The sequence below is a fragment of the Xiphias gladius genome, chromosome 1 (assembly GCF_016859285.1).
Source record: "Xiphias gladius isolate SHS-SW01 ecotype Sanya breed wild chromosome 1, ASM1685928v1, whole genome shotgun sequence".
In the NCBI taxonomy this organism is placed as follows: Eukaryota; Metazoa; Chordata; class Actinopteri; order Istiophoriformes; family Xiphiidae; genus Xiphias; species Xiphias gladius.
In genome coordinates, this window is record NC_053400.1 from 26,129,639 (window position 1) to 26,152,727 (window position 23,089).

General features: G+C 41.8%; 2 protein-coding genes and 1 long non-coding RNA gene across 6 annotated transcripts; 1 reads left to right on the top strand and 2 right to left on the bottom strand.

Moving 5' to 3' along the window:
- Nucleotides 1-603: 603 nt before the first annotated feature.
- LOC120792805 lies at nt 604-2,795 on the bottom strand. Its single transcript, XR_005707889.1, has 4 exons — nt 2,595-2,795; nt 2,254-2,373; nt 919-981; nt 604-814 (listed from the first exon to the last, which is right to left on the bottom strand). It is a non-coding gene; the product is annotated as an uncharacterized LOC120792805 (long non-coding RNA).
- Nucleotides 2,298-9,323, top strand: lysmd2 (LysM, putative peptidoglycan-binding, domain containing 2). 3 transcript variants are annotated; one of them, XM_040132151.1, is made up of 3 exons: nt 2,298-2,403; nt 5,311-5,663; nt 8,527-9,323. In XM_040132151.1, exons 2-3 carry the CDS (start codon nt 5,311-5,313, stop codon nt 8,576-8,578), a joined length of 405 nt encoding a protein of 134 aa, XP_039988085.1. In that variant the 5' UTR covers nt 2,298-2,403; the 3' UTR covers nt 8,579-9,323. The 3 variants fall into 3 exon arrangements, with proteins under 3 accessions (XP_039988085.1, XP_039988077.1, XP_039988069.1); XM_040132143.1 differs by lacking the exon at nt 2,298-2,403 and adding an exon at nt 2,833-2,901; XM_040132135.1 differs by lacking the exon at nt 2,298-2,403 and adding an exon at nt 3,120-3,991.
- On the bottom strand, nt 9,229-23,089 carry scg3 (secretogranin III). Of its 2 annotated transcripts, none has more exons than XM_040132112.1 (12): nt 22,874-22,976; nt 21,961-22,013; nt 21,749-21,791; nt 21,336-21,563; nt 19,818-19,960; nt 19,318-19,476; nt 18,995-19,229; nt 18,478-18,594; nt 15,106-15,189; nt 14,176-14,286; nt 12,951-13,040; nt 9,229-10,360 (listed from the first exon to the last, which is right to left on the bottom strand). In XM_040132112.1, exons 1-12 carry the CDS (start codon nt 22,974-22,976, stop codon nt 10,242-10,244), a joined length of 1,485 nt encoding a protein of 494 aa, XP_039988046.1. In that variant the 3' UTR covers nt 9,229-10,241. The 2 variants fall into 2 exon arrangements, with proteins under 2 accessions (XP_039988046.1, XP_039988055.1); XM_040132121.1 differs by having other exon boundaries at nt 10,242-10,360; nt 21,348-21,563; nt 22,874-23,089.

Genomic DNA, 23,089 nt, shown 5'->3' on the forward strand with positions numbered 1-23,089 from the left:
TGGATTTAAAAACAAAGATCATTTTTGGGGGAAAGTTGCATCATTTTAAATTTTTTATGCCTTTACCTTCACACAAAAAAAAAAAAAGAAAAAAAGAAAAGCAGGGATTTCTGCTTCTTAACTTTAGCAGACTTGTACCCAGATGCACTGAATAAATCTCGGCCAGAGATGTGGAACAAATACAGCATGAATAATGAACTGATTTGCAGTTCAATCTAAAAACTGTCATCTCACACTGAGAACATCATGTATAATTAATGCATTGAGCTCCCTCCTCCTGGTCTCTCTTTGTACTATTACATAAGTTTAATGACCTGATTTCAATTAGAAAATGCCAGAGAGTGAGATTACCGCAGCATCATCTATAACCAAGAAAGACTAATTGAATAAATCAATCATCCAGAGATCCTGAATCCACTTGTTGCTCCCCAGTATTTGTTCCTCCGCAGATTAAATTTCATGTCGGTTGAAGCTGTTCACAAAGAAGCACCTGTAGCCTTTGTGTTCCTGTTAAGTTACGTATTACCACCTTTCACCAACACTACATTAAAATTACCTTGTATGTTAATAAAACTTGTACCATTATTGATTTCCACTGCCAGCAATTTATTTGTATGAGTGAGTTATCACATGGCTTTATCTTCCAGACACAGTGATCCAAAAAGGACCAACAACTTCAGAGAACTCAGTGCCCTTCTGGGTGCTACATAATCATGAACCACACCAACTGCGCAGAGGACAGGGACAGGGGCCATTGAAAATTTCCATCATCTACCGTCCAGTAATGAATACATGATGAGAAGAGTTCTGTCCTCTGAAACGAGTTCATAGATTCACATAACTGGGTTATTTAACTGGGTTTTATCTTGTTGTTCATTTATGGTCTTTCATTTATCCTTCTACAATGATTAAACTGACCTGTTGCTCCTTTTCAGTGTCCTCACAGGGTGGGGTACTCACACCCGGGCTGCAGGGTGAAAGCTGATAAGAATAAAGGATAAGCAGGTTTTCATCACACCAGGTTTAAAGAAAAAAAAGATGAGATGATACAGAGTTTTATTACATGTCAAATTGTACAAAAACTCATTTATGTTTGCTATGATCAGTATCATTGCTCAGGCTATCGACAGTGCCATACAGTGAGAACATTAATATACTGAAAAGTTGACGTTCAAAGGGTAATTAGTAGTATAACCACACACATATAGTCCACATTATTTTGATATAAAACAGTACAGCCGGAATGGCAAACATCCATTACGTGTTCTCGAACATGCCAGTATTTACTTTTAGCATCCAAAATCCTATCATATGTTTTAAAACATGATTTTGAAGGAGGTAATATGGACCCTGCAGATGGGGTGTAAGAAAATTAAAATATATTTTTTCATAATTATAAAAAATGCTTGATTTTCCATTTGGGTCTATTTACCGTAACTGCATTGACTCAGTTTAATTCTTTCTTCCCATTCTAAAAATAAAGCTGAATGTTTTGTTTGAGCAAATGTCATTATAATTACTGGAAATATGAAACAATTAAATAGTCAGTTCCTCATTTGGCAGACTTTATGACACTGATATCCCCCTGGGAAAATCCCATATTGTTCATACGTTCCACTGTGCCGTGATAATCGAAAACACATTATTTTCCTGCATGGCTGATCATGGGACCGTTTACCAGGTTCCTCTCAGACGCCACCCAAAGTGATCCTACTAGCATTGGCTCCAGATGTCGCATGCAGTAGTTAGTGGTCACAGAGACCTGTGGAATGTTTCCACCCAGTGTGAAAAAAGATCTCTCCAGCCCTTCCTCATTATTTGTTACACTAGAAAAGTGAGTTAACTAATAACCAACTTAATCTTGGACCTAAGGGCCTTTCACTGTAGCCATCTAACGAGGGACTATTTTACTGCTGTTTTACACAGTCAGTGTAATTTACAAAAAGTATCTCTCTGGTAAAAGAGATAACCAGCATAACTCTGAGTCCAAACTCCTGGACCAGTTTTGTATTAGTTTGTGATCAATAATTTGGTGGTGCTGACTATATCAAACACAGTTTTATTCAGTAAAATACCCTATGTAAGGATGATACATGCTAAAACAATAAAGCCCCTAAAACTAGATTTTAAATTGGGGCCCCTTTACAAGTTGGAGCCTTGTAGAGGGGCCACTGCAACGGGCCTTACGGTCGTGTATGTATACTGGGATTTAGTGGTGCAAACAAATTTGCAGTCTTTTAATTGCAAACTCACTGACACACAGTGAACCTGGTTTCTTCGGTGCCTCTGAGAGTCCGGGGCAGTTTCCCGCTCTGCGCGGTGGGTAATCCAGCCAATCCTGGAACTTTGGTCTAAGGCGTGGGCCTTGCATTTCTATTTAAATAGGTGACAAGAAATACAAAGGTGACTCGCAACACTCTTTCCTCTCTCCTCTTTCCTCCACTGGCTCTGCACATGAAACCGCACTTTGTCATATCTTCACAGTGTGATGAACGTCTGGCTTCTTTGGAATGACAGATTGATAAATTATAGCTTTGGTAGTTTCAGTTTCGAGGTCCCCGCTCCGCTCAGAAAGGTGTTTCGGTCAATGTTACCTCTCTTGGATGTTTGATCTTCACTGCACAGAATGGTGTGCGGGCAGATTCTACACTAGAAGACTGTTTCTTAAATTCACCTGCTGAAAGTGGAGAGTTTCTCTGTGCTCATCTAAAAAGCTGAATTTAAGGCACGATTTCTGACATCGCCACTAGATTATGGGCCAATCCCGGTTCAACAGACAACTTACACGTGTGTGATGTGGAAAGTTGAAGCTCACATATTAACAATACTTGCCTATGCATAGACTCTCGATTTGTCAATGAGGGAGGGAACCCAGATGTCATTTTAAGACTTTCCAACCGGGTGACTTTACTTTTTTTTTTTTTTTAAGGAAAAAAACCACATCATACACAAATTATCATTCAAATTCTTATTTTTTTAAAATTTATATCTTATCTATCTTTAAGAAAATACTGCACGTTGCTGTTTGAATTAGTCACACCTGCACCAATCAGTGTGTAATTGTGATCGGTTACGTGTTTGTAGTTAACCAAACGACTGGGGCAGTTTATTGCAGCTGTTTAAAATTAGCTAACCTTAGCTATAATAATTTAAGTCTGGGACAAGCCGGGCCAGGGAATGTTAACGTATTGTCAATACAGATCGTACTGTAGTTTCCTTTACGCCCCCTTGACTTTTTTTTTTTTTTCGGCTAGAAAGTGGTTGCAAATTTATTAGCAACTTTTCCTTTATGGGGAAAACATGACGATTTAGGTCTATTTGAGATCTTCAGTTGAAGCACGTTTTACATTTGAGTTTACTCCATCTTATTCTGAATATGTATACGCCATAGTCATTTAGTTTAAAAAACAAAAACAAAAAAAACAAAACCCTTCAGCCAGTGTTCGTAATGGTCGTACCAGTCTAAGGCACTGCGAATTATTTTGAAATCGCAACCGGAAACTGTATGATGGACGTTCCTCCTGGACGTGTTGACGCTCCGTACGTATCAGGTTTATGACAAAAAGCGAGCCGAGTGGCAGCGGCCCCCCGAAACATGTCTGTAATCCCCGGGATGACACGGTGAACACCACCGGGGATGGGAATTTCCCCGCCGCTTAGACCAGCGAATCACCAGACCGCGGCGAGGCCACCGGGGCGTTAAGACGAACAGAGGCCACCGGGCTCTGCGTTTATTCAAGAGAAGATGGCGGAGTTCTCGCCCGTCCTGCCGATGCGGGATGGAGGAGGACGACTCGGTCAGCCCATCTTCCCCCGGTCCAGGTCCGGTTCCGAGTCCGAGAGCGAGCTGTCCCAGAGCCTGGCTCGCACCAAGATCCGGTCGTACGGCAGCACAGCCAGCGTCACGGCCTCCCTGGGGGAGAAGTACATAGAGCATCGGGTCACAGACAGCGATACCCTTCAAGGGATTGCTCTCAAATACGGTGTCACGGTAAGGTCCCCGCACAACCACCGGCTCGGGCTCGGTGTCCACGTTGGCGAGAAGACATGGTGGCTTATGAACTCAGGCGCGATGCAGTGTACCACTAGTCTATTCGCCGACAAGAGGAGCCAGCCACAGCATCCCGCCCGTTTGCTACATCACGTTTACTTCTGTGTCCACTGATCTGCCAGCACACCAGGGTTTGATTTCCCCCCTGCGAGGTCCAGCAATGGACCAAAGTGAACTTGAGGCCAGAAATGCCCCCCATTAAAGCCGAAGGTCCTCAGACTTCCAGCATTCTGGAGAGAGTTGTGGCCCGGCACGTTACCATTATTTATGTATTTCACTTCAGCCGGTGGGAACAGGGGCATACCTCTCGATTTTGTAATTTCATTGTCACAAGGTGTGCCATCGCCCATTAAAGTGAAGAGTGGTGGCAGCTCCGGGGAGCTCCCGACAAATGCAACAGGGATCATTGTTGTTCAGTGGTGGACAATGGCGACAGTTAGTTTTCCTTTAGGTGGCTCGGAAGTTCCAGTCACAGTCCTGTCAGCTGTCCTGGGGCCTGAGATCCCCCCAAAAAACCCCAGTGGGCCCGAAAGCCCCAGGTTCACTGTGTGTCAGTTTGTGATTTGATTAAATGCATTATTAAGTAACTAAATGGGGCCAAGCAACAAAAAAATCCCGATAGTTTAATCAAGCAATCCTCTAGCTACTTTCTTAAAAAAAAAAATGTATTTTAGAAAACATTCTACATTCCACTTTTTGGACAATTGCCTGTCGTGAGTCATCCGCTGCTGATTTTCATCCCTAAACACACTAAATGTCAAAAATGTAAAACATCAGTCTGATGTTTGATGAGAGGCTAAATCTCCATTTAAAGACTTTGTAAGGATTTTCCCATCCATTTAATTTAGCATGCTCAGACAGCTGCTAACAAACCGTAAAGACTCTCACGTTACAGATTCAGTGAGTTTCATTGTAGAGTGTGTGTCTAGAGATGGTCTGTATGCTGTTTTGGGGAAAATTTCTATCCACATAGGAATGCATGTATCAGGTAAAAGCCTTTTACTTTTGTTTCACTCGCAGAGGAATCAGAAAGATTAAAAGACTGACTGACTGTCAGGTGCACACATTATCAGCCAATGTTGATAAAAGATGTTGTGTTTTTCTAATGTGTGTATTTATATAGTGAGCTATGGTGAATTCCCATTAAGGTCTTATGTGATAAGGCACAGGACAAAAACAGAAGTGATACTGGACATGGCGGTAGTCACAGAAAAGCAGCTGTTAACAGTATCCTTTTTGTCATCACTCTGATACGACAGATGGAGCAAATCAAGAGAGCCAACAAGCTGTTCAGCAATGACTGCATCTTCTTGAGGAACAGCCTCAACATCCCCGTGGTGTCGGAGAAGCGCTCCATATTTAATGGACTGTCGCTGGAGTCTCCTGATGGGGACGGTGACGCAGCGTGCCCGGAGGCCGAGACACCTTGCATTGTGACGCAGGATATCGAGGGACCCTCGCCACCCCCTTCTCCGCCCGCTGAGGTCTCCAGGCGCCCCCAGCCCCAGCCCCAGCCAGAGGAGCTGTCTGCCAAAGACTTCTTACACAGACTGGACTTGCAAATTAAACAGTCAAAGCAGGCTGCGCGTCGGCTGAAAGAAGAGGAAGTAAGGTGAGGTGATGAAAAAACCCCCAGCCAACTGCTACTTCTTTTCTGTGTGTTGATGAGAACAACTCTTTGAGAACAGGCTGTGAACGCTCACTGCCTGTACTTTTCCTTCTGCTTTTGACCGAATTAAAATACGTCACCCGGATCAGCTCTTCCCTAATAGTCCGGTCGGACCCGTGCGTGTTGAGCATGGCATCCAGTCAGATGGTGTTTGTTGTATGATTTGACTTTTGCCTCCATACAAATGATGGATACCTGTCACTGCAAATGGTTTGGTGTCTTCCACCGAATGATCATGAATGCTAAGTCACCTTTTTTCTGCCTGCCAAACCGAGTAGTGGTTGCTGGTTTATAGAGTTTGGTAGACAGGATACATTTTCTGTGATAAAGCCCCGCATCTTGGAGGTAAAGTTTGGGTGTTTGTCAGTGTGCTGTTGTCACTGATCACAGCCCCTTTTCCCAAAAGCAGATGATCACAGCTGATAGACTCACATTGGGACTAAGATCACCTTAGGCTTAAGGTGCTTGTAGGAAAATTGGGCCCAGGCTCCCGTCCCTTAGCTCAGTAGGTCAGGTATTGTCAGAAGTTCCAGTCGGCAGGAACACGGACCAAATGCAGGGTTGGATGTTTTCACAGATGGTAGATCCAAGATAGGAGTTAGGCTCTTCCAGATCTGATATAGTAGTCAGATGCCACGTTATGCAACGGTCAGGTATTTAAGCAGGAGACTTGGCTTGCTGAATCAGGCCTGAGTATGTCTTCCTGACACTGCATGTTTAGACAGGGAACACTTTCACGTCTGCTCGGTAGTAATAGATGCCTGGCATACACCCATTCATAGAGAGACAGGCTTTGTTGGTGCTGTCGGCTAAGTCAGGACTGAGTCACACTGCAGCGGTCTGCTCTACAGACACATACGCTGCTTTTCCACGTCGGGCTCTCTAAAAGTATCGTACTCATACTGTTTTTTGTTTTCAGAATGGATACATGCCCTCCTGTTGGCCTCAGGGTAACATTACCTGACTGCTCTGGTAGCTACACCAGCATCAAGTGTCCATTATACATAGTTCCTATTATCACTGTGGTCTGAAATCATGTTTCATGTTACAATTTCCCCTGAAAGAATAAGCAGGGTCGGTCTTACCACACAGATCTACTAAACAGTTCATACCGTATTATATCCCTATAATTCAACACTACTATCTGTCAGCGTAAGTGTTTCCTTATTATATCGCCACTGACTGCATAACATTTCCTATTAGTTTTATCATGAGGGGCCAGTAACTCCAGAGTTGTCTTTTGTTTTGAGAAAGGCACGTGCCTTGAGTAAATGTGTAAGGCAAAGTTTAATTTCTCTTTGTTTACCTACCAACTGAGGCCAAGCCGAGCTTTATGTTAAGCCCAGTCTCTGACTCCAGCCACATCTAAGGCCGGCTGAGGAGCTGCGGTGTGTTATAGACAAACAGAGGCTCACTTCCTTGTTTCCACACAGTCCCAGAGCAAACACAGACCGCACGCCTGCTTGGCTTTCTCCCTAGGATGAAACAACCCGCAAACCTCTGAAGCTCGACTATGGGCAGTAGTTTAATGGAATAGCTGAGTGATACATTTCCCTTAGAAGAGCCCATATCATCATATAGCTCATAGTTTGATATCAGTAACTATGATATCACTATGGGTTTAGAGTATGGCGTTTTTTTTTTTTTTTTTTTTTTTAGCCTGAAAATGTCACATTACTCCGCAAACTCAATCAATTCTCTGCATTCCTGCAACATCCTGCCTATCTCTTACATTTACTGTAATCATTTTAATGTTTATTTATGCAGCACTTTTTAAAACAGGAGTAACAAAGTGATGATAACGGATAATAAAAAAAGAAGATTATGAGGATAATAGGGTAATAAAAAAAACACCAAGACATTGAGCACTCAGAATTCCCAGATCGTAATTTTAACTGGTTGTTCCATGGACCAAGGCACGGCTCTTCATTAAATTTCATGTAAACGTTGATACACTGTAGATGGCGATACCCTGTTGACAGAGAGACTAACTAAAAGGCAAGATAAAATGCGTCATTTGGTGGTTCCAAAGAGCTGAGCAGTGTGAGATTAGACAGGTTTGCCCTCCGCTGCGTCGTTAGAAGAAATCGGTAACTTTGGAATCTATCGGACCAGTTGGTTTTTTTTCCACGAGGGGTTTCTTGGAAGGTTGAAAAGACTGATTCTCTGCTCCTTTGGCATGTTTTCCAGTCAGAGGTCCAATCTGTAAGATAGTCAGGGAAAATCTACACCTCCTATAGCAACTTTCTTTGAGCCTCCTACATTTTCTGTTCCTCTCTTCAGTTTTTCCTGCAACTCTATGGTGTAAATCCTTCCTTTCCATCCTCTATTGATTCTAATCCTTCCATATTTCTTCCGCTAATTAATAATATTTCTCGTCAGCTACACTCTCCGCTCAGCTCTGTGAATCCTTTGGACATACACAATAGCTCTTGTGACGGTTTGCATTTCTGAAGTGGCTTTTTCTAAAATTGTGGTGAATAACCAAAAAAACAAAAACAAAACAATTTTAAACTCTTTGATGGGGCCCAAGATATTGGTGTGTTGTACTGTGAGGCTGTTTTCAGATGAGCCCTCAGCTGTGACCAAGAACGATATGGCTGTTGATTGGCCTCGTCCATTATTCACACTCACCTAGACGCTGTGGTGACCAGTTAAGCAGACGGCAAAAGAGAGGAAAACAAAGTGTGTGTGTGTTCTGTGGGTGTGCGCGTGTGTTGGCGCGTGTGCAGTTTAATTAAAATGTGTTTCCACTGTGCAAAATTTCCAAAAAATTAAAGGTTGTATATCTTTTTTTCATTTGCAGGAGGGATGAGGAGAACTACACGGCTCCCACAACGTCATACCAGGAAATATAAAAGACCTGTCTGTTTACCTGAAGCCCTGTCTCGGGCACACACACACACACACACACACACACACACACAGTACCACAACCTACTTCCTTTTTCTTTTCTTTACCTTTTTTGCTTTTATCAAACCACGCTGAACAAAAGTGTCATGTTTGCCTTTTTATTTATTGATAAGCAATTATTATGATGTATATGGTTGTCATTGTTTTGTACAGTTGTACTGGGAGACTTAAAAGCGCGGAGGAGCATCTGGTATTAATAGCATCCGAGCACATGTGCCCATCCAGTCAGCTTACACATCTGAAGCTGCTGTATAATGTGTAAGATAGTCAGAGAAAATGCTGCATATGTTCACATACACACAAACGCAAACTTGCATTCACTCACACACACACACACACACAAAGCACTAAGCAATTCCAGAAGGATTAGCCTGTTCAACTTGCTAAACGCTGCTCATGTTCTCAATCCTCTCCTAAAATAGTATCATTGGAAAGCATATTCAGGCCTTTCTAAAACAGTGTTTATCCTGTATGAGCACACCCCAAACAGAGGCGGTGGATGGACTCAAGCCTTTGTTGCATTTGCCTCATAGATGCTTTTATCTTTAGGAACAGAAGGGACTGCTCTATTTTTGAAGTGTGAATGCATTATTTATGTGTGTTGACAACTGTCTGTAACAGCTGTTCTTTGTGATTTTACATTGTGTTTTGGTTTTATTTGGGGAGAATAAATATGTATTTAAACCAGACGTGAAGATCTCAATTTGTTTTCAGGACCACGCAGGCTCTTGTGAGCATCTGGATGCCGTGTCATTGGTGTCTTGTCAGTGCTGCTTCATTATCACAGTTAACTACACCAGGTAAAGAAAAGGCAATGTTTTAATTGCTTTTACATTTTAGGAAAAAAATCACAAATATTTACATTCAAAAATACTTTGTCTTGTGTCTCTACAGAGATGGAAATGTTGAACTCATAGAGACATGCAGAGAGTAGATGATGCAGACATCCCCCCCCTAGTGGGCCGAAAGAATTACAGCAGAACACAACAGAGGAGCACGGAGGGCAATGACATGATACGCAACAAATATATTTTTGGTAAATAAAAAGCAAGAATACATTAAGCTCTTACATATACGCTGGAAAAAATAAAGATAATAGTCTATGACAGGTTACACATAATGAGTACAATTTGATAAATGTGTATTTTGTTGCAAAAATGTTTCGGGAAACAAGTTGATGACAAAGCTACGGCATCGTACTCTCGTAACATTCATTTCTCACAGGAGTCAGGTTGGAGTAAATGCTAGCATTTAGTTGGACGTATGAGTTTGTTACATAAAACATTTGGATTTCTCTCAGCAATAAGCTGTTCTGGGGATTATTCCTGTGTAATCTTGATGTGCAAATATGATCAGTTAGGGAGCGGTAAGGAATAACTTTACTGTTTTGTTGAGTGTTATTAAATCTTGTTTGTTTCTTTAATACATATTGGGACTGTCTGGGAGGGTAAACCAGGTCCCCTAAGCAGGTAGTTTTGAATACACAGTATATACTTTACCATGCCATGGGAAATAACTGTAAGTAGTCAGGGTTTTGTTGGAGATCTTAGTGTCAGATTCATTCCTGTGTTTTAGGCCAGAGGTGGGTCGGAGGATGAATGATAGCGTTACAGGCTGCTGTAGATCCTCTTGATGGTGTCGCCTTCGTCCTTGGCGATGATGCCCTTCTCGATGTAGGAGTCCACCTGCTGGTCCATGAAGTCCTTCAGCTTGGACAGGTCATAATCTGGAGTATCAGACGCGACGAATGAAAGGTTTATAAACCGGAACCTCAGATAGGAAGATCATGAGGCTACGGCGGTTGGCAGGATAGATCAGACATCAAAATCCTGAAACACTGTCTTCTTAAGACAGCACACCCAAACAAGCTATAATCTGATAAGGTCAATCGTGATCATGGAGGATTAAGGTCAGAGTTAGCAAGTTTGTCTGGGGTTAAGGAGATATGACATACAAGCACGAAATAAGAAGGCCAAAAGATCACAGAATAAAACACAATCGCCGAGCTATACTTCTTATAATGAAATGATTCCTTGTATTCAATTCAATTTCAGTGTAATTAGTAGCAGGTAGTAATTTCCAACAAAAAAAAACAGGTTATTTCATATACTAAAAGATCTCGATACACCTTTAAAAAATACCTTTTTTTTGGAAGCGCCATTTGTATCACCTTACTCTAGACAAGTCGTTGTCATTTAACAGAGTACCATAAGTCTGCAGCAGGATGTGGCTACATTTAGAGATGAACACAACCCAACTCTTTACTATCCATCATGGTAACAAATGAGTTTTCAGAGTGCAGGCAAACAGCTGCTGCACCACTTCTCCCTGCTCCAAGTGACTCCGAGTAAAGGAGGAACAGAAGGCTAGAGGGCAGCCAAGAAGTCACACAACAACCTCTGCGCCTTTTCTAATGACATTTTATAGCAGTAGCAATTTACTGCATTGCTTCAAGATACAGTTGTTTTGCAGATAACAAACATGGCGTGTGTTAGAGATTAACAGAATGTGATTAGAGACCGCACCACTTCTCTCAATCTTGGTTGTGAGGAAACCAAGAGCCAAAACCAGGATGTTGCCTCTACGTCCATCTGCTCCTCTGGCTAATCTGTATGTGCGTAGGTGTGTACACACAAACACAAGCACACACACACGCACGCACGCACACACACACACACACACACACACACACACACACACACACACACACACACACACACACACACACACACACACACACACACACACACAGAGTCCACTGAGGTTGTCCTAATGGCTGCTTCTGGTAGAGTAAACACAATAAATGGCCCATGGCCTACTCTGTTACTATGATACTGTTTTTTGGTTGAAATGGCTTTTGTTCTTCTCCAGCTAACCTTTTCTGAAGAGAGGGAAAAAATATAAAGAGAATGAGGATGAGGGGAAATTTAGAGAGCAGTTTAATATGGTGCAAGGTGTGTTAGAAAAGTAGGTCCTGATGATGAATCATTGTAGTTACTTAGAATCCCGCTATGGGAAAATTGGCTGATTTTTCGGGGGCTCATTTTGACTGTGTGTGCTCAATCTGTGCCTGACTGTCCTGACACCATTATCTGTCTGTCTCCTCTGCCCAGATCACTGACAGGCAGGGAGGCTCCTGTTGTCCCAGACAACCACTCTACACACTAGAATGCTAATGAGGTGTCCTATATAGAGCCCGGTCGGAGATGAGCACCAAGCAAAAGTCCCCTGCTGCTCTGGCCCCTTTGCTCTCCTCTACGCTGCAGCATTATAAACTCACTCGCAGTTTTTTTGTGCCGTTTTTTTTTCTCTTTCTTCTGTGTTTAAGATGCACACAAGAATCTGGGTCAAACTTTGTTTTTTTTATCTGTAATTCCTCTGTCTTTGTTTTTTTCTGACTCACTTGAGGCTGGTTCGACCATTGATTGGCTCAGATTAGATCCGGCCAGTGAACATTAACGGTAAACATACTGTAAATCTCACTGAGCTAGAACTTTTGTTTTTTCCGTCTGGGACGTCCTACTGTGATGATCACCAGTGGACGGATGGCCTGAATAGTGAGAACTCATTAACATTTCATTCTCCTCTGCTTAATTAAGCACCACTGGGCATCGATTTTAAACTGTGGAGAGCCCAACAGCAGGCTTCTCCTGTTAGATGAGTGCACTGTTGTGTGTGAGACTACCACAGTTTTCACAGTTCTGCAGACTGCCTCTTTATGAATGCTGACTTTTACAGTATGGGTAAGGCAGTAAATATAAATACACAAAATACTATACATTTTGAGACGCGAGCACACATTTTATCATGGCTTTTCCGGTTGTGGTGATAGAAGTGGAATAATAGAGGGAATAAATCAACAGATCTTTATTTTCCTGACCAAGGCAGCTGTATCACGAGTAATTAGGACAGACTCATCAAAGAATTATCCATATTCATGAGATCTGGAGTGAAGCATCTATCCTGGTATCCCACACTCATTTTAATTGCAAATTGGGGCTAACAAAAGAGGCTTCAAATTTTCTGCTCTTCAGCGCAAACGTGTCCGACCTGTCTGCGACAAACCACAGTTTAGTGACGAGATGAGGGTTTGCAAATGAGGATGAGGATTTCTTGTTCTGGCTCTTAAAAGTCTTAAAAGATTGGACAGGGGAGAGCAGTTTAGAGTAACTAGGTGGGCAAAATGGAAATGTTAGTGTATTCATACATAACATAACTGATCCTTTTCGCACACGGGGATCATTCAGCGAACACATAAGATTCAGGTCTGTATTAGGTCTCTCTAATCTATTTTTAAGTAAAGGTGTATGCCTCACCATCTTTGCCTTCTTCTTTGTTGTGTTTCTTCAGCCACTCAATGTTCTTCCTGATGGCCTCCAGATAAGTCTCTGACTTGCCAGGCCGATCTGAAGTTAAGGGAAGGAAGAAACGAAGAAAAGGAACCATGAGAATCATCTTCTTTAATGTATTGGAAGATAGAAAATAATTCTTTTGTAGTACATTAGCACCCAGAAGAGCCTAGTTTCCACTCAACAGTAAGACAGTGCTACCTTAGACTTATCAATTATTTACACCAAAAAAGTTTCCTACGGCAGGATTGCACTTTCATATTAAACCAACAGCACAACAAGAAACATTGTGAGCTCACTGTGGGAAAACTGTAGATACATATATATATATATATGACATCTAGTTTAGTATTTTTTATATGATCAGTTTGAGATTAAAATTGATATTAACCACCAATCAAGATTAGATAGTTGCTTAGCCACAGATTACATTTGGATTATAACGCATGCCCTATTTTTTCCATAAATGTTATTTTACTCGGCTCAGTGCAGCCTGTTAACACACAGACAAAACTGTGTACTCGACATTACACAGGATTTACTTCATTTTGTGCTAAAGCGAAGGTTCTGGTGGTAATCCTGCTCCATGTTTCAGTTTGCCTTTCTTTTTTATGCGCGTCTGTGTGTGTATTTGTGTGGATTAGACTGACGAACGGATGCAGTACAGTGTATGCCACACACTGTACTGTACCCGTTCTTCAGCGGGACAGAGTATAACGGGAGCCGTGACAAGCTTTCCTGTGAGCGTTACTGGACTTGGCTCGTTCAGGGACAAATAGGGACTTAACGGTGACTGGCCTGGACTACACAGTGTTGTTTATGTCTTGTCAGCCCTTCTGAGTGAAAACAAAAGGTCTGAAATGAGAATTTTCACTGAGGTGGAGTGAAGAAGATGTTTTGCTTCATTGAACAGGTGTGGTGGGAATTTGCTATATTTGAGAATCCTGAATTTATTCGAGACGTCTGACACAAAACAAAACAATAAAACCATAATGCCCAAACAACAACAACAAAAAACAGCCCTAAAACAAAAAGTGAGTCATGCAATTTACTGGACAAGGAACAAAGTTTGTAATTTTTGAGGAGGCAAAGTGGTAAAATTGTATCATGTTATTTCAGAAAATGATCGGGTCACTAAACAAAAAGCTATTTCATGTTTCCTCTGGTCGTCAAGATTGGGAAGTGGACTGACTGGACTCAGTTGGTGGCTGCTCCTCCTTGGTTGAGTCTTTCAGGTTCTCATATTCCTTCTGCATCTTGGCGGCCTCAGCCTTGGTGTTATCGTCCTCATCCAAGTTTTTCCCTGCAGAAAAAAAAAAAAAAAAAAATTGTTCAGTTGCTTGTAGAGATAATCATAGCAGTAGTTCCAGATTTTGATGTTTATTTTCTTTCTGGCAGCAACTAATTAACATATTACATATTCTTTGTTTAATCTGCACAAAAATTATAGTGTAAAAATGGAACAAAACCAAGGTAGAACACTTCATTTTCATTTTTACAGTTAAAAGGAGATATACTGTGTTTATTGGTAAACTTTAGAGGTGCTTGTAGATTTTTCTCCTTATCCTCAGACTAAGCCAGGCTAGCTGTTTCCCCCTTGTTTTAAGTCATTAGGCTAAACTAAGCTAACTGGCTGCTGGCTGTAGCCTTATATTTAATGGACAGATCTGAGACTCGTATTGACCTTTTCATCTAACTCTCTGCCTGAAAGCAAGCTTAGCATTTCCCAAAATATAAAACTACTAATAATGTCAAACTATAATACTACCAAAATGATGTGTTTTGTGTTTTTTTTTCCCCACATCTTGCTTTTTAAATTATTTTGTGTGTCCTGTTTTTATTCTTTTTTCTTTGTTAAAGCACTTTGAGCTGCATGTTTTGTATGAAAGGTGCTATGAAAATAAAGTATTATAATAATTATTATTATTTTTTTATATTATTATAGACAGAGAGACAGATAATCCATTGCTCACCAAATTTCTTTTTTGTTAACTAAATTATTCCCAGATGTAGAATAAACCACATATAAGAAAAAACTTTCTGACCATGTCAAATAAAATAATATGATTTTATTGAATTCTTGTTTTAACATCCTTAGAGGGTAGCCCGTGAGGCTGTTTACCGTTGGGTCCAGTGAAGTCAGGAAGCCCAAGAGACTTGCCCAGCTTGTTCTTGGTCTGCATGGCTATCATAGCATCCAGGTTCTCTGCAGATGGGTTAAACAGGCCAAACATTTACGTCAGATTTGATCAGCATTGTGTCGTCAGTTCACTCTACATACGATGAATAAAAAACCTCTCAAGCATTTGAAAGTCCCACACTGTTCCTGTGTGACTCAGCGAGCGATTATCGTTAGAAGAAGGTTTCAACTAATTAACGTAATGTAGGTTTAAGAGTATGATGATAAAGATAAACGAGTCTTGTTTTTTTTCACTATAATTTTTTAGTAATTTCTTTATGCATGGCAAACTGAATAATTAAGAAAAATTATACAGCATAGGAAAACACCATTACAGGGAGAATTTCTCCACAATTCAATTGCTGACACAGCCTGCTATCACCCCCCTGGACTCACTTGTATCTAACCTCAAGCTCTGCAGCATCAACTATTGAACAGCACCTAAAGCCAGGGTGCCAAATGTATAACAATAACAACTACATTTATTTTAGGAGTTGGTTAAATTTGTCGTCAGGGTGTGTTATCACAACTACTACAGCGGGGTAAGTATTATCCTGTTTTCACAAAGGGATTAGAAAATATCAGAGACCCCAAATCAGTCAGGGAATGACACAATCAGATTATGTGGCTCAAAGGGAGTTAAATGACAACTAGTCCTCTCGGGATTAGCAATTGGGGTAAACATTATGTGGAAGCAGATGTTGTGGAGATACACACATCTCAGAGGTCAGCGGAAATTTCATCCTCTGTTTCAAGTTCTATTAACACTTTACTTTAAGTCCCCTTATTTAGCATGCAGAGGCATTGTATTAAACAATACTTTAAACATTTATTACATGATTTATAACACACTATAATGTAGTCGTACACAGCTGGGGCATCTTTAAGTGTTTACTAATGTATAGAATTTGTTATCACTTTGTCCTATGACGACACAAATTTATATTGTTACTACTACTGTGTTTTTCTATATAACCATTGATTATCTGTTCATACACGGCTGTGTTATATATAGTGTGTTATAAACTATTTATTGAATGTCAATGCTTGTAAATACTAAATAGGGAGTATTACACAAGTGTAATAGTATAGCAAAGTGTTAACGAAGTTCCTAAGAACCACGCCTCCAACTATGTGAATTATTATTTTGGATTATAACCTATATCTTGGAAATTTGACATTTTGGTCGTTTTACTTTATGCACTGATGGAACAAGAACACCTCTGCGAAAAGTCAAAAACTGTGAAGAGGAGAAAATATGACAAGTTAGCGCGGAAGGAGCTTTTTTTTTTCTGACTTCAGTCCAGATCTTGAGGGTGCTGTGCATGACAGAGTTGTAGATATCTGGATATTAAGACAGAAGGACGAAACAGAAAGGCTTGATGCTGCGCTGTAACTGAGCATCAAGGAGCCTTACAATTTCGTCTCTAATCTTTGTTCGCTCTAGCCTTTTTATTTTTTTACAATCTAACCATCTCACTTTCCCTTTGTGCTTTCTCTCCCCACACACACACACACACCACCACCACCACCACCATCCTTTCCTCTCCATCCCTCTCTCTCTCTATCTATCTATCTTGAGGCGTGCACCACCCTCAGGCTGATTAGGCATTGACTGGCAGCTGTGTGTATTCAGTTGTGCACCCGGGTGACTCATTGGACCATCACAGCCAGTTGTGGGTGGAGGTGGGGCCATTAACATGTTGCTAGGCAATGGTGTTCTGTCCGTCCTATTATCTCCTCACATATTATACTTCCAAAAGGCCAAAGGGGTTGCCTAGGAAACTCGCATCTTGTATAATGGTATATGCCTGTTTTCTTCTAGCGTGTAACGTCAGCATTTTTTCAGTGTTACAGGAAACAACAATAGCCAGCTGCTGTTAGGGGTAATCTGGGGTATTGATTAATCAGCCTACACAGGTCAACCTTAGTTATAATACTTGATCAGTTGATCAGTTATAATACTTATAGTGGGATGTACACATTGTAAACCTATTCTAATTAGCTAAAAATTATATTTCTGATTGGTGTTAAGACTAGTGCTGATTTTTTTTTTTTTAATTTAAGTTCCTCATAAGTGAGAATTGACTTTTATATCACAGTAAAGTGAACATCTTTCCATTTTGGATTATTGGATTGAAAAAAAACAAGCGGTTTGAAGACATCAGCTTGGGCTACAGAAACTTGGGATAGGCATTTTTCACAATTTCAATATTTGGCAATTTAACAGTTAATGAAAAAATAATGTACACATTAATCAATAATGACAATAATGATGATATTGACTAATGTAATAAATTATAATACATTATTATTATAAATACCTTACTATTAATATTTATATACAATATAAATAATGTAAACTAAATCCTCTCCCATTTATGAGAGATAATCTCTCTGTGTTGTCTGTGCTGTCTGGGACTGAATGTCATTTGAACAAGGAGAGAGATTTTGGCGATGGCAGCTGTCCCTTACAGGTGCCTGACCTTTCTACCGGCTGCCGATGTGAGGGCCGGCCATTAAAACCAGCCTGGTTATGTAGGGTGCTCCTGACACTAATCTGTCTGTGCAGGCTTCACACTCCACTGCACCAGCTGATTGAAACGTTAGCTCGGCTGAACACACATGGAACACGATGAAAAAAAAAAGCACATATCACACACAGGGACAGAGAAAGGCATGTACACTAGTTCGCTAATGCAATGGACAGATTGAACATTTTAAACCTTTCGTCCAAATGTAAGCCACACATACACAGGGCTGTGCAACATGGTTGTCGTCAATATCACAACATAATTTCATCCACTGTAATGCATAACATTAGCAAAACTCTTTGAAAGTGTGAACCAAAAACCTAAATAACCCTTTTTGTTACTTTAGACATAAACATAATTTTGTGAACCCTGAACATAAAATGATCATGCAAACGTGAAATGGTGCCACAGAAAGAAGCTATACAATAGTTTGATAAAATAATCTTAAATCAAGGTCTGCAACTGTAGCTTTTATGTGACTTTTTCCTGGACCTTTCAACCACATAATGTTTGTAAGGTGCGATTGGAAGGTTTGGAAAAAGCCAATAAACTGACCTGGAGTTAACTCAATTTAACCCTTTGTCAAAGGTTGTACTATTCCCGAGGTCAAGAATGAACTGTCACGCTGAAGATATGCAATATTATCGGCCTGTCCTACATAATATTTGACAATGTTATTTACCACAAATGCAACGAGGGCCGTGGTGTCTATTGTATGTTTCTCTATCTCATTATCTGGCGCTGAATGTCCCCAACTATAAATAAACAGTGAGTATCCTACCCAGATAGGAAACCCCCTCCTCAGGCGTGATGGTGCCGTACTTCACCATCATCTTTACGAAGTCAATCAGCGTCTTCATGATGGTGATCAACGTCTCCCGCTCCTGAGTGTCTTGATCTGCAACAGCAAACCAGAGGACGAGTTCAAAACCAACATCCAGCACTGATGTTTTGTTAATGGTAATTGGTTACCATGGTGTTAATTTTACCACATGCGGTTTGACTGTGGGGCTCATGATGGCAGGATTATAAATAATTAGTTATGTGTGTGTGTGTGTGTGTGTGTGTGTGTTCATCCGCACTTCCTAGGAAGATGTGCGGAAGGGAAACAAAGGCGAAAGAAACAAGTGTTGACTCATCCCTGAGAACAATATTGCCATGACAACAACAGCTACCTAGTCCAGTTCTTGATCTGAAGAACATCTATCTTTGGATAGAGGATGCCGTGAAGCAATGATTTCTGTGGCTCGGATCTAAAATGTAACAGCAACCTCCTCGGGGTGTGTTTGCGTTTTTACCTGAGTTGAGGCTCCTGAGCAGACGGTAGAAGTTGGGAAAGTACTGCAGGTCCTGGAGCCCGTCTTCAGGGCTCACCTCATTGCCTTCCTCAGTGTCTTGGTCCCAGGTGTTGTCAGCCGCATCGCCCCCGTCTTCTTCTGCATCCCTGTCCACCTCGTCCTCAATCTCATCGTCATCTTCTTCCTCGTCCTCCCCTTCTTCGTTGTAGCGGCGCCTGGGTGGCTCCCATGTGTCCTGTAAATACCAGAGTTGTTGTTGTTTTTGTTGTCATCCTTATTGTTATCATTGTTTTCAATACCATCACTTCTTCGCAGGTTTCTACCGTGTTTGTGTCTGAACCCTGGTCGTCCTGCTCTCCCCCGGTTTCTTGGTCGTTGCTCTCCATGTCCTCAATTTCGTTGTTCTTGGCGTTTTTGGTGATGAGATCCTGGAGGGCCTCAGCCACCTGGTACTCCAGAGTATCTGCCTGACTATCTGTGATCTACAGAGAGACAAAGAGGAAGAGACAGACCCGAGAACAATTGTGTATATTACCAAGATGCTGTGGAACAGTACAACTTGTACTGATTGCAAACCTCCATGTAACTATCACTGAGAAATCCACCTCGGGGAGCAATTTGGACACCACCAAACTACTTATTGAGTGCCTAAAAAGCAATTCAGAACCAAAATCGTGGAACAAACCGCAATTCACACATCTCCTTTCCCGGTGAGGAGCGAGGGAGTGCAGAGAGAGGGAGGGGAAGCGTTCCCGCTGAGAAAATGTCACGCTACGTGCCGTGTCGATTGAACAGCATATGAGAGCACAAACTCGCAACCTACCAGGCCCAGTTTGAGCAGCTTGGAGACGATCCTGTCGAACACCCCTCTGTCATCCTCCATGTAGATCTTGTTTGCGATTTTCTGGACAATGTCCTCTGCTGTCAGGGGGGTGCCGTCGACCTGACGGAAGGTCTCCGGGTCATCTGAGAGGAGATGACACTTGTGTTATCATTTGTAGCTTTCTAAACATGCTCATTAGCTGTGTGCAGGTATAAGGCATGTCTTTCTGCTTTTATCCTTGATCTATTTGACTGAATATACTTTTGGGTTACATCGTATTGACTCTTGAATCTTTTTTTCAACTTTTCTCTATCAAACTGCACAAAATTTGAAGGCGATTTCATGTATCCACCTTCTTCTCTGTCTCTCTATTGTACCATAAAATGTTAAACCTGGACCTGGAAGATTTCTTAGTAATAGAGGATTCTTACTCTCCTCACATTCAACATATCTATATCTGCCTTACTAAGCACGAAGTGAGCAAATGTTACAGCCTGACTCTTAAATAACAGCCCCCGCTGCTTCCCAAGGTACCGAAATAAACAGTGCCGGAATACTCTTGCCTGTATTGGAGGGTTGAATCATCGGTGATGTATTTTACCTTCAAACACCAGGTCCATTTCTGTCTCACACTAGGAAATAAGAAATGAAATCCAGACTGCGCTTGCCAAATTTAGATGTAGCCTAACCTGATGAGCCACTTGTCATTGCCGGGCTGACCGCATGAATCGATGAAGTGTAGCACTCAGCTCTTTGTGTCCGAGTCACGTCACCTCAGAGACTCTGCTTTATGCTGATGATTTCAGTGGATATCAAATTCCATACGTATGCAGTGAAATGTGTGCTGATGAAAACTATTGTAGGTAAATACCAACTTAGATGTCCAATATATACATTTATTTTAACTGAACTCACAAAAATTACGTCAAAGGCAATTGAAAGACTGCATTGGGGCCAAAAAGAGTGACAATAAGACATGTTTTTCATGTAATTTTGAAATGAATCTTACGATAACAAATAAATTTGTCACAAATGTTGGATATTTGGAGACTAGAGTAGACTGGCTGCATCTTTGCCATTGTACTTTTCATACATTTCTCTCTATGAGATGGAGATGAGAAAGTGATGCTGGTGTCTAAAAATCCAATCCCATGCCTTTGCAAGTCTTCTATAAAGAGACACAGTGGCCTAGCATATGCTTTCACGACGGCAGCGTCTGAGAGGGAGAAGATAATCTTTCTCTCTGGCATGCACGTGTTCTGTCTTTGACTCTTCCTGTCTGTCTCTGCTTATCTCCATCACATGCACACGTTTCCTCTGCCTACTCCCTCTTAAAATGTCTGCCCGGTGGCCTTCCGGCGATAGAAAGGAGCATGCGCCATGAGGCCTCCCCTTCGGCGACGGGGGCAAAGGTTACACACGCGGACGGGCTCCGACCCAACACAAGTGGTCAGCAGCTAACCCGCCGCAGCTTCACCAACAGCGCCAGTGCAGGCGCATGGTGACAGGTGTGCGTACCCTGGTACTTGCCGTCATCCATCCCGTTCTTGGTGGAGTCGTAGTCCTCAGCCAGACGTCTGCTCTTGGTGGAATCGGATTCATCAGGAACGTACTGATCCTCCTTCTGGACCGGGACCTCAGACTCCTCCTTCGATCTCTGGCCACTGGCCAGTGACTTGAGCACGGTCAAGTCATCACGGTCCTGCTCTGACTCTGTTTCCTTGGAGGCGGTGGGACGCCTGCTCTCTGAAAGGGGGCAAAGCGGAGAAATACAAGTGGTGAAGATGAACTCTTCGCGGGGGAATATGTTTCTGATTGTCGTTATTTCTCAGTACACATGATGCTGGTTTTACGGGAAGTGCTGAAACGTGAATCCACTCGACAGGCAAGAATAAAGTCATTCATTGATTGGGAATAAGGTTTCCTCTTACCCGCTGACTGCACTGCAGCTTTCACACTGTCCGCCTCAGCAATCTGAGGAAATGATGAGCATTAACCAATAATTTCCACACAGGATATGAGCTCTGATTAATAATGCTTGCTGGGTGATTACCAAGGTCATTTGACAAGTGACCATAAAGACCATTTGGCTGGATATTGGATGGGAAAATTAGCTATGGGAAATGGAGAAAGAGGGGCTTACCTGCTCCTGTAGTGGTCTTTCTTCTGTCAACTGTCTGTTGTACACAGTTTTATCTGCAACAGAGAAAAAAAAAACTTGGAATTACTAAACTGGTGGCTCAAAGCAGATTTTAGTATTATAAGCAGACCCAGGTTTTGTAAATTACATATATTAACTGCACATAAATTAAAAAGGCTCCCTAACAAATCCCTGATGAGATAATGCACTTCTATTAAAACGTGTTAGAATTTTTTACATTTTGATTGATTATTATTTCATCGTCATTCAATACATTTATTTTTATTTTTATTTTCATTTTTTAGCTTTCAGAATTATGTGGTCGTTTCTGCTCTCCCAACTCACCACGGCAAAGGCGGCGCTTAATCGGATTACCGGACAAAAGATTAAACTGCGGCGAAAATAGACCACAAGCGGCCTAACAGGTGACCAGTTGCGTCGTTAAAAACCCGGACGGTCACTGCTGAGCCGGAGCTGAACTTTTTCCAGGCGCTGCCTTTTTGCTGTATTTTGGTTCACAGCTGATTTTAAAACTGGAGCTCCTCAGACAGTACACGAAAACATTATAAACCCTGAACGAAGATGGAGAGAAATTGCAATAATATGCCTTTAACCGCCCATACCTTTACCAGACAAAGTGTACAACGTGTGATGTGCCAAATTGAATTGACGATGAGCAATGTCATAGCCTGTTTTCTATTTTTTGCGGGTACCATGTGCGCTGGATAGAGTTTTGTGACCTTGTTGCACTTTGTGGCGTTTGTCAATCCTCCTGTGGGATCGGTGACTGCCTCCAGTAACAGTCCTCTCTCACATTTCTACGATGTTATGGCACAAAAAAAAAAATGCTTCACGGCTCGCAATTCTTTTTATCTTTTTTTTTTAGTCGCACGGTTAGAGGCGACGGCCAACTCACCGTCCGTTGAAGCTGTAGGCGTGGGGAAGGCAGATGTCTGGCTAAATACATTCAGGGCTAGAAGCTGGAGAAGGACGAAAAGGCCAACGTATTTGGACGCCATCCTGGGGTAAGCTGTCTCGTCCGGGGGGGGGACGACTTCTCCTGGCTGCCTTGCTGCCTGCGGTCTGGCTCCCGCTCCAGAAGCGAAGTGCTGAATGTGTGGACAGCTCCGCT